Here is an 11490-nt window from a genome sequence, read left to right as displayed (position 1 = left end):
AGCCCTGGGGTGGCAGACCCCCTGGCAGGACCGCAGAGGGGCTGGGAGAGCCGAGTCCGTCTCCCAGCGAACCCCGAGGGGCCAGCGCCGCACCAGTGGCTCCTGGCGATGTGACATGTTCACGCGCAAAACCAAAAGTCTAAGTGCTCCCCCAGACTCGGATTTTAGGATCCAGGGGACTGGGCAGAAAGTGTTACGGACTCTAAAAACCCCTTTGAGAACCGAGGGTCCCCCTACTGTCTCTTCTTCTTCAAGATGGTCTGGCTACTCAGGGCGGCCTGAGAGGCCACACGGATCCCGTCTGCCGGTTCCTGTGAAACCGTGCGGGGCGGGGACGATGCGGCCTTAGCCACCAGGCCTGTTCCCATCCGAGGAGGGAGTGTTCACATTTCTAAAGATCTTCCTCAGTGTCCCTCTAAATTGCTTTTTCGTTTTTTGGAGTTTAAGTTCTGCACTTCTTTGGTTAAACTTATTCCTAAGTATTTTATTCTTTTTGATGCTTCTGTAAATGGAATCTTTTAAATTTCATTTTGGGATTGTTCATTTGCAATTGTACAGAAATACAATTTTCTTTTTATGTTGATCTTGCATCCTGCAACCTTACTGAATTTACTTATTAGTTTTAATGTCTTTTTAGTGGATTTCTTAAGGATAAAGATCTGTGTAAGGCCTCATCTGTGAACAGCACGATGCTGAACGGGAGTGGTGAGCAGGGCCGTCCTGGTCTGGCCGCTGATGGGGGTGGGCGGGTGCTGGCCTTTCTCCAGTAGGACTCACGTCAGCGGTGGGCTTTTCCCAGGTGCCTTTATCATGTCGAGGAAGCTCCCTTCGATTTTTGTTGAATGTTTTTATCGTGAAAGAGTCTTGAATTTCGCCAAATGCCCTTTCTGTGTCTATTGAGATGATCACATGATTTTTACTTTTTATTCTATTGATATGAGTTACGCTGATTTTCAGACATTAGGCTAGCCTTGCATTCCTGGGATAAAGCCCACTTTGTCAGGGTGTGTGACTGTTTTCTTATGCTGCTGGATTTGGTTTGTTAGTATTTAAGGATGTGTGTCCACGTTCCTAAGAAGTATGGATCTGTAGTGTGTGTGTGTGTGTGTGTGTGTGTGTGTGTGTGTGTGTGTGTCTGTCTGTCTGTCTGTCTGAGATGTTGTCATCTGTTTTTGATACCCAGGTAATACCGGCCTCATAAAATGAGTTGGGAAGTGTTTCGCCCCCTTGTGTTTCTTGGAAGAGTGTTATGAACTGGCTTTAATTCTTCTTTAAGTGTTTGCAGGAATTAATCAGTGAAGCTGAGCTTTGCTTTATACTCAGTGTTCAGACCGTGAAATCAATTTCTTCACTTGTTGAGATCGATTTGAACTGTCTGTTTTTTATGGAGTTTCAGTAATATGTATTTTCCTGAGACTCTCTCAATTCCATTTCTGTTACCTCATGTGTTGACATAAAATTATTCATAGTGTTGGGTGACAACGCTGGGGGTAGAACAAAGCTGAAGGACTCACACTTTCCCATTTCAGAGCTCACCGTGAAGTTCAGTGACTGAGACACTGTGGCACCAGGACAAGGACGGACACATAGGTCAGTGGAACAGAATCGAGAGTTCTGAAATAAACTCATCTATGGTCAACAGACCTCCGATAAGAGAGCCAAAACCATCAGCGTTTCAGTAAATGGTGCTGGGACATCAGGTCAGCCACAAGCAAGAAAATGAAGCTGGACTCACCCCGCGCCACACACGGAAATTAACTCAAAATGGGTCAGAGACCCAAATGTAAACGCTGACACTATTAAACTCTTAGAAGAAAACAGGAATAAATCTTCGTGACCTTGGATTGGCAAAGGATTCTTATATGACACCAAATGCCTAAGCAACAAAAGAAAAAATAAATACATTGGATTTCATCAAAATTTAAAACTCTTGTGCTTCAAAGGACACCATCCTGAAAGTGTAAAGACAACGGACAGTTGGGGGAAAATATTGGTAAATCAGACACCTGAACACGGACTCGTATCTAGGATATATAAAGAACACCCACCACCCAACAACAAAAGACACACAATGCAATTAAAAAGTGGGCAAAGGACTTGAATAGACATTTCTCCAAGGAAGACATACACGTGGCCAACAAGCACATGAAAAGGGCGAAATGTCCTCAGTCACCAGGTAAATGCAAACCAAAGCCAGTGAGATGCACCTCAGAGCCACGAGGACAGCGAGAATCGAGAAGCCAGATGGCAGCAGTGTTGGGGAGGGACACGCAGACACTGCTGGAGAGGACGTGAACGAGGCGGCCACTGCGGAGAACAGCCTGGCAGGTCCTCAGACTACCCAACAGTCACCCTACGTCCCAGCAATTCCGCTCTAGATGTACACCCACGGGAAACGAAAACGCACCCACGCAGAGGCGCACACGCATTTTCACAGCAGCGTCATTCACACTACAAAAGGTGGAAACGGTGCACACGTCTGTCAACGGCGGAATAAACAATGTGCTCCGACCTCCCGGTGGCACGTGACTCGGCCGTGAAAAGGAAAGGCAGACACCGGCTACGACGGCCGAACCTTCCAAACAGCACGCCCAGTGCAGGGAGCCGGACACGAGCGGTCACCCTCTGCGCGGTGCCACCTACGCGAACCCGGAGAAAGCGGGGTGGCGGTTGCTGGGGGCCGGGGCGGTTACCTAAGTGTTTTTCCTGAAGTGACGGAAATGCTCTAAACGGGCCGCGGCGATGCGTGCACGCGCCTTCGGACGCGGCGACACCACAGCACCGCAGGCTCCGTGGCGAACTGCGTGGTGCGAGGGTCACGTCTCGACAGAGAGACGGGGGCCACGCGCGGCCGGCGGCGTCCGAACCCCGGGACCGCAGCGCGCCGGCCCGCGTCTGGCGCTAGCGCGGCAGATCCTTAGAACTCGGCGAGCGCGAGGCCTCCGCTCCTGCGTAAATTCCGTGCATTTCATTCATTTTCTAAGGGAGTATTTGCCACTTTTTTAAAGGCTAAGGATGCGGACGCGGGCCGTCCTTGCTGCTAACGGTTTTGCCGGCTCAGCGCTGGCCTTCCGGAAACGGGGTCTCCCTTTTCCTCCCCGCTCGCAGTCTGCACCCCGGAGCTGCAGTGCCTGCTGCGTGCCGGGGGCTGACATGTTGTGGGTGTTTGCCGCGCACAAGGCCCGTCCTCACAACCGGCCGGCGAGCTCAGGGCGGGAGGTGGCTGGTCCCCCGGGGGTACGGGCAGCGCGGACCGGGTCCCGCACTGAGCCACATGGCTGTGCGCTTTCTTCACCTCGCAGGGGCGTCCTGCCTTCAACAAACACGCCGAGCCCCTCCCGTCAGCGCCCCCGTGCCCAGCCCTGTTCGGGGCCCTGAGCCAGCGACAGTGCAGGATGGGCCACCAAGACGCGGACACGAAGGAGACAAGCCAGGCGAGGACAGCAGGGGACACAGGGGGTGACTGCCCAGACTGGGGCGTGGGGAGATACAAAGTAGCAACGTGTCCCCTGCCACCCCCGGGAGGCAGGTCCCCACAGAGGGACACCACATTCTTGTGCAGTGACATGGCCTCCCCCTTGGAAGAGCCAGACACCCGTCGGCCACTCTGGAGGGGACAGGCAGCCCTGCCAGCGAGTGGGGACGATGGTCCCCTTTCCAGGAGCAGTGCTGTTCCGATGTCCCCATGGGACCTGCTCAGCAGATTCTTTACCAGGTGCAAAACCCGGTGTCCTGTCCGTGACGGTGGCCACAGGACGGGGCTTGTGCTTCCTGGAGACAGAGCTCCTGACGCAGGGATCAACGTCTGGCCAGTGCTTTCGCCGGAGCCTCCTGGGCACCTGGGGCTGCAGGTCAGTGACATCGCTGCTTCACTCTCCAGACGTGGAGGAAATGGGGACATCAGCGTCCCCACAGCCCAACGCGGCCCAGCACCGCCCACGCCCGTGACCCTGGCTGGGCAGGGCAGGTGTCCCGGCCCCCGGGACTCAGGCCCGTGCAGAGCTGAGCTCCCGAGGATGGGGCTGCAGGGTCACGAGCAGCGAAGACGGGGACGGCGAGACGGCCGGCAGTGGACCTGTCGGGGTTTAAGGGTGTGGTCGGTGGCTCGTTAACTGGATTTTGATGGAGGCTGGTGGCTGGCTCACGGGCCAGGCTCCCACGGGGAGGGGGTGTGGAGCCGCTGATCCACCTGGCCCCCCACCCGTGACAACCACGCCACAGGCTGGTTGGGGTGTCGGGTCAAGCACCCCCATGTGCCGACACCCCGAATCCACCAACACACCCAGGCCGCACACCATGACCACTGGGCCTGGCCGGGGCCACACGGCCAACGAGGGCAGGTGGACCGGGATGCAGGTGGGGCCCCCAACCCCACACCGACCACAGTCCGAGGACTCCCAGGGACTGCCAGGGACAGCTGGGAGCACGAGGGGCCGAGGGGGCCAGGCAGGGGGAGGGCGGCAGCGGAGCGCGCAGGGCCACCAGCGCTGGCACCTGACCCCGCAGCGCTGGCACCCTTGTCTGACTGCAAACGGCCTGTCTGGGCGTCGAGTGTGCTGGACATGAGATCGTCTGCGTGAGGCGAGGCCACGTGGAGCTGAGTGGACAACCTGTGCGGCACCACACTGGGGATGGCCGCCTGTGGCAAGGCCTGGCCAGAGAGCTGGACGTGGCCACGTTGCAGCCGCCTCTCGCAGTCCATCCCAGCCCCTGACGAAGTTCTGGTGCCTGGTGGCCTCTCCTGGGAGGTGGCCTCCCATCACTGTCGACTCGCCTAGCAAGAACATGACCTCACCATGGCCCCTGGCTGCCCGTACGGAGTCAGTGCAATGCGCCCTTCACCTTGCTCTGGCTTCTGCCCCCTGGGCGGTGCCCTGCTCCGAGGTTGGGAAGCAGAGCGTGCCCTGTCCCTGCCCAGGCTCCACACTGACAGGCTGGGACAATTTCCCTCTCCCTCTCCTTATGAAACCGCATCCCGCAGACAGGCTGCTCCAGCCTCTCCGACCTGCCACCTGCTGCATGGCCACCTTGCTCGCATCCGCCCCAGGGGCTTTAACTCTGCCGTCTTTACTCAGAGACGCTGACGCGCCTTCCTTCCGCGTGGGGGACGCAGGGGGCGAGGCCACAGCCCCCCGCGGTCCTGGGAGGGTCCCTGCCGGCGCCGCATCGCAGTGAAACATGACGCGTTCCCCAGACTCCAGCCTCTCGCGCTCCGCCGCCCGCCGGTTCCTCCCTGAGCTGAGCCAAGCTCGGGGCCGTGGCCTGGGTCCCAGCGCCAAGCTCAGCGTCTCTCACCTGTCTCCCTCCCGACGCCCACGGCTAAGAAACTATGTCCTGGAGAAATCGTCCCGTTTTCTCGAAAGGACGGAGCGCACTGGGTCCTGCGGCGACCGGCCGCCAGGGGGCGCCCCAGCCCGGGACTTCCCGGCGCAGCGCTGGACGCGAGATCCGAGCCCAAAGCCACTGCCCTTCGCTTGGTCGGACTTTTTACAGTACAAAAGCGCACGAAGCCCTGGGAAGTGAACGGTGGCAACCCCGGGGTCCCCCGACCTCGTCTCTGCCACACGGACAGGCAGGAACCCCGCCCCTGAACGCGCTAAACCTCCTGCCACCCAGGCCTCACCAGGCGCCCAGGGACGCGCGATGCTCCGCCCATTCACCGGCCCCGCCCTCCTGGGTCTGGTCTGGCTGGGTCACCGGGCTGACAGGATGAAGACCCCAGAATCTCAATGACAGGGAGAGCGGCGTCCCTCCCATCGAAGTCCCCGGCCCGTGGCCCCCCGCAGGGAAGCAGACCCCCCGCCCCCACTGCGCCGGGGTCCTGGAAAACAGTGCGTGTTTGGTGTCCTCTGTGGGCTTGCTGGGTGGGGTGGGTGCCTTAACCGATGGGAGGGACATGAATCTTTGGGGGCCGTTGGGCAGAATGATGCCACCCCCCAGACGTCCTGCTCCCAGCCCTGAACAGGTTGTTACCTGGCGAGGGAGGGTTAGGTACAGGTGACCTTAGAGATGGTTCTGGATCATCCGCCTGGGCCCACTGCACTCACAGGGGTCCCAGAATGCGGGGGCAGGGGGGGTGTCAGAGCCAAGCCCGGACTGGTCCCTGCTGGCTGGGAAGACGCGGGGGTGGGTGGGGAGGGGGCCAGGAGCCTAGGAAAGTGGGCGCCTAGGCGTACAAGCTGGAAAAGGCAAGAAAACAGACGGTCCCCCCACCTCCGGGGCCGGCTCCCCCGCTGACACCGGGATCTCAGCCCGAGGAGACCCCTCGGTTTCCGACCTCCAGGCTCCGAGGGTAAATCCAGGCTGTTTCAGGCACTCGCCACGCGTTTATTCGCTACCGTGGCTCCAGGACACGCGTCTCCCCGCCCCCCATTCCCTGCCCGCTCCCAGGAGGGCCCTTCGCCCACGCCCACGCCCTCGCCCATGCTGCTGCCCACGCTGCCGGCACCTGCGGCTCCTCTTAGGGCCCCTTCCCGCTCCTCGCCCCGGCATTCCGGGGCCCTCTGGCCGCCGTGTGGCAGGTGCCGTTGTCAGGGCGGACGCTTCCCCATTGGTCCTCGTTTTGCTCCTGTGCGTGTGCGCACTGGCACGAGATCCCCATCCCGCGTCCTGAGGGTCTGGGCTTGCCTGGCTCTGCGCTCTGCCCCGCCCCTGGCATGTCCCCTGCCCCCCCACAAAGCGCAACCGTCTTCTGTGAACACCTGGCCCTTCCGGCCCTGGTCTCTCACACTGGGCAAGGGCCAGCCTCCCCGCATCCGCCAGCACACACTGGTGACGCGGGCGCTCCGCAGGTCTGTGAGCAGGTACGGCAGCTGTGTCCTCAGCAGGGTGAGGGCGAGGCCACGGCCCCTGCCCCGGCCGCTCTGGGGCCCTGGGTCAGCGTCCAGAGCGCGTCTTCCTCCTGCCACAGCGGGCGTCTCATCCGCGCTCGTCCAGACGCAGAGACAATCCTGCCAGAGCCGCCTGCTGCCCACGAGGACAACGCGTGTCCTGCCAGGAAACGCTGACCACGGCGTCACTGGGTCCCGGCACCGGCTGTGCTGAGAGCCAGCAGAAGGCCCGGCACAGACAGGGCCTCGGGCGGTGCAAACCCTGGGCCCCCCTCCCCCCGTTTCCTGGGGGAGAGCCGCCCCGGAAACCAGACCCACAGCCCTACAGCGGGCCCGGTGCTGGGCAAGGCGGAGGGCCATCCGCTGTGGCCGGGGGCAGAGGAAGGGGACACTGGCAGGAACACAGAGAAGAGGGGTCATTTCAGCGCCATCCGCTTGGGGCACCGCCTCCTGCTCCTCACATCGGTGCCCTGAGTCACTGCCCGGGCAGCTCCGGCCGCCGGCTCCCGGTGCTGGCCACCGGTATTTGGCATTCTTACGACATGGCAGATGCCGACAACCTGCCTGAGGTAGTTAAAAGACAAGTGAATGCTCTGGAAACCTTCAAGTGACATGTGCACAGGGCATCCGAGTTCTTTGTGGAAGTTCGTGATCTCGAAAGTTCGCTGTCCTCTATCAGCCTTCAGCTGATAAGTGATTCGAGATCATCAACGCGATTTACGAACCCACAGAAGAATGTGAGTGGGAACCAGATGCGGAAGATGGGATTTCGGAGGCGCTGGCAGAAAAGGCCAAGATGGACGACGGGGAGGGGATGAAGGGAGAGACCCCAAGGGAGTCCCTGAACCCCGCTGGACTGTCTCTGAGGTCGCCGACTCGCTCGGGGACGGGTCAGGAACATGGCGGACCCACCCTGAAGCACTCGAAAGATACTACGGTGACGTTCTCAGAGGCCGGTCGGCCTGTGAGTCTTGCCTTAGAATCTCACTTCGAACGCAATGAATATTTCACGAATGAAGTCTTGACAAAGGCCTACAGGATGAGGTCAGAACCAGATGATTCTGATCCCTTTTCTTTTGATGGACCAGAAATTATGGGTCGCACAGCGTGCCAGATAGATCGGGAGAAGGGGAAGGATGTCGCTTGGAAACTCGTTAAAAAGCAGCAGAAACGCAAGGGACATGGGACAGTTCATACTGTGACCGAAACGGCTTCCATGTTTTTGCCCCTCCTGAAGTTGCCGAGAGAGGGTGTGTGGATGCTGTGGCTGAAGCCATCCTTGCTGCGGAAAGGGGTCGCTTTTTACACGAACGTATAGTCCCAAGATCAGTGTCACACTGCCCTGGAGAAGCTACTGAAGATGTGATTACGATGACGAAGGGGACACGCGGACGAGGAAGAGGAGGAAAATGACCCGGATCCTGACTCAAAGAAGGAAGAAACCCAGCAGCGTGCAAGCAGGATGTGCGCGGCCCGAGGTCAACCCGCACCGTAGCAGCCTAGACGCGGACGTCACTCACGACAGCCTCACGCCTCCGCGTTTTCTTGGTAGACTCGGGAACCTTTTCACAGGAAAGGAACGGACGTTTTAAGGACGATTCGCTCTGCCCGGCATCCTAACTTCGGATTTCCTGCCGACTGTGCCGGATGCAGAGATGCTCTGCCACGCTTCCGTCCACTGCCACAGCCTGGCTCTTCCGGAGTATTTTTATCACGTAACTATTAGGTCACAGCTAAGAAAATAGACGACTATTAAATAAATAAAAAAAACACTCAGAGGAGAGGAGGCGAGAGACGGGTGCCCGCCCCCGCTCAGCCCCGCTCAGCCCCCGGGGAGCCCCACCTGGGCGTGTGCGTGTGTGTGTGCACCTCTGCCTGTGTGTGACAGTGTGACTGTGACTCTGTGTGACTGTGTGAGAGTGCGTGGCGCACCCCCCACCTCCTGACCTCGGGCCCTTGAACCAGCAGCACAAACCTCGGAGGGGACGGAGCCTCCTGCTGAGCCGGGCCCCGGGGGCTGCACACATGGGGGACCCTCCGCCAGTCCCCATGCTGCCTGCGCAGCCCCGTCCACAGCCTCAGCCCAGCCGGCGTCCGACAAAGCCGACATCTTACCTAATTAAAGTCACGAGAAACCTGGTCTGCAGAAAGCTATAAAAACGAGCGTTGGTTCACATGAGGGGCTGGTTTTACTGGGGTGTCGGCACAGCCCTGTCCACACCCACCCTGGCTCACAGGGGCTGTCCCCCCCTCGCAGGGCTGGACAGGGGCCCGGATGGGGGTGGCTGCGTCCCTGCCATGACCCACAGGAGGAGGAAGGCGCCGCTCCCAGCGGCGTTTCCCGAGGGGCCCAGGAAATGCCTGCTCGAGTCCGTGTCACCTAGGGGGACGTTTCACTGCAGAGGTGACCGAGTGAGCGGGCGCTGAAGGCAGGACTCCAGATGAACTCCCTTTGAAACATTCGTTCTCAGAGGGGACGTTGTCTACAAATCACCCAAATCACCCCGGCTTTGTAGAGGAAGAGCCAGGGGCCCCAGCCCCACGCGGGCCACCCTCCTGACGTCCCAACGTCCATGGTGAGAGGCCTGGCCACCCCAGTCCTGCCGCAGCGTCCCGGGCCAGGGGCGGGGTGGGGGGCTGCCATGGGCATGGAAGGGAAGTGCATTCACAGCTGGGCCCCAGCTCCAAGCCAGACCTGCCCCCCACTCTGGGGGAACCTCCTCGGTGGCCTCTGCCTGTCCAGTGTGCAAGCTCGCACCTGCCAGGACCCCTGGCCAGGATGAGGCAGAGCCCCCCATCTTCCCCCGAGCTGCCAGCCTGGCCCGTGGGACGCACCCGAAGCCACCTGCGTTTGCAGTCAGGTGAGGAAGAGGGGTGGACACGAGGACCGAGTCTCTGGGTTTCTCCTCCTGTGGGTTTAAGGCTGTCAGAACCGCCCAGCTTGCACGTGCCCAGCAGCGGGGAGCCGGGAAGGCCCCGCGCCCCAGGCGGCCCAGCCAAGGAGCAGATTCTCTCCAGTCAACCGGGCCTGGGGTCAGATGGGAAGATACTGCTGTACCCCCAGTCCTCCCACAAAGGGACCACTGTCACCCCCACCCTGCCCCATGAAGCCACTCCCTCTGGGTTTTGGGGGAGCTTGCCCGTGGGGCTGGGGTCCCAGAGAGGTTTGAGGACATCGCCTGGCACCTGTCCCCCAGCTAAAGGCTTCTCGGTACCGCTCCCTCCTGAGCCCGTTTGCAGGAGACGGCAGGGGACCCGGGAGGGCACAGGGGCGGAAGAAACCGCCATGCAGACGGGCAGGGAGCCAGGACGCGGGAAGGACCCTGCTGTGGCTCCTCACGGGTCCCCAAACCAGCTCCTGAAGGCAGTGCCTCAGTAAGGACAAATCTGACAACGGCCAGGGGGGCCTGGGCAGAAGGGTCGGCGTGGGACCGGCCTGCACGGGCCCCGGCTTCCCCGGGCGGTGCCAGCCCAGCTCAGACGCCTCCGCCTCCCATGGGGGCCCGGGACGGCCCCGTCGACGCGCGCGGCAGGCCAGCGACCACCTAGTGTTAGACCGTCTTTAAGAATGTACCTATGAAAATGTCTTTTCAATTTTAAGAGACTGAACGAAATGTTCTGTCCCATCATCCAGACTTTGTCCCGACATCTGAACGGACTTGGCGCGTCTCCTCCCGACTCTCCCGTGACGTCACGGGTCAGAGGAAACGCAACCGTAACAGTGCGGCCCGCGACCCCTTACGAAATCGCACCGTCGTCATTTTCTTTGGCTGAACTATGAGGTCGTTTCAAAGAAGGTTAACATCTGTGCAAGCCTTGTTTTTCTCTGGAACCTATTTAGACTTTTCCCAGTCATTATAGGAAAGGGGGCAACAGGGTGCCCTGCAGGGGGCAGGTCTCGGGGCGAGCTGAGTAGCACACTTGGCATAACTCCAGAAGTCCGGTGGGAAAACGGGGTGGTCCTGACACGTGGCGCAGTGAGAGCTTCAGGCGGGAGGGGGCCTGAGCAGGTCCCAAGTCACAGGACGCTTCTCCAGGGCGAGAAGCGAGGAGCCCCGGGTGGGGGAGGGGTCTCACCCGGGGGACCCGCCCCTGGTGGAAGTGGGGAGCAGACATCCCAGGGGCAGAGCCTCAGGGGCTGGGGGGGGTCTTTGGCCAAGCCCAGAAGAGGCCTTTGGGGACGTCCCTCCCCAGGGCTCCAGGCTGAGGTGGCCGCCCACCCCAGGCTCCCTGCCCTCCTGCCCCAAGGCCGCGTCCCTCAGACTCAGTGGAGACGCCTGGCTCCCTTTACTCCAGACCAAACCTTGACTGGACCAAGGTGCCCACAGACAGGAAGGGTGGGGTCCCCGAGGCCACCTGCAAACGCCTCCCCACCATGGACCAGCAAGCCGGCCCTCACACCTGCCCCCCACCCGGCCCACCTCCGCCCCAGCACAAGCCGCACGAGTCCCTGCCTCAAGTCCAGACACTGGAAGCCACAGGCAGCGGCTGGGGGTTCCCTGGGGGCCTCAGATTCTGTGGGGCCTGGAAATGTGCCCAGCACTGGTGCTGTGGGCCTCGGGAACGTCCCCTCCTTCGAGGGCATCAGGGACCCCCATCAATGTCCCCTCCTTCGAGGGCATCAGGGACCCCATCAGAATGTGTCCTCTCTTCCCTCACA

The 11490-nt window shown here is 60.6% G+C and overlaps 1 protein-coding gene and 1 pseudogene across 1 annotated transcript in view; one reads left to right on the top strand and one right to left on the bottom strand.

The window, feature by feature from the left end:
* The window catches only part of COL18A1 (collagen type XVIII alpha 1 chain), a 57875-nt gene extending 50610 nt beyond the window's left edge, over positions 1-7265 (bottom strand). The window contains exon 1 of the mRNA XM_023523755.1: positions 6770-7265. Coding sequence (XP_023379523.1) covers positions 6770-7250 — 481 coding nt within the window. The 5' untranslated portion in view covers positions 7251-7265. The remainder of the gene's footprint in view (positions 1-6769) is intronic.
* Positions 7266-7278: 13 nt separating this feature from the next.
* LOC105305965 lies at positions 7279-8333 on the top strand (annotated as a pseudogene).
* Positions 8334-11490: the final 3157 nt, after the last annotated feature.

This window comes from Pteropus vampyrus, unplaced genomic scaffold (assembly GCF_000151845.1).
Source record: "Pteropus vampyrus isolate Shadow unplaced genomic scaffold, Pvam_2.0 Scaffold406, whole genome shotgun sequence".
In the NCBI taxonomy this organism is placed as follows: domain Eukaryota; kingdom Metazoa; phylum Chordata; class Mammalia; order Chiroptera; family Pteropodidae; genus Pteropus; species Pteropus vampyrus.
Note: the sequence above shows the minus strand (reverse complement) of the source record. Positions and strands in the feature narration are given on the sequence as shown.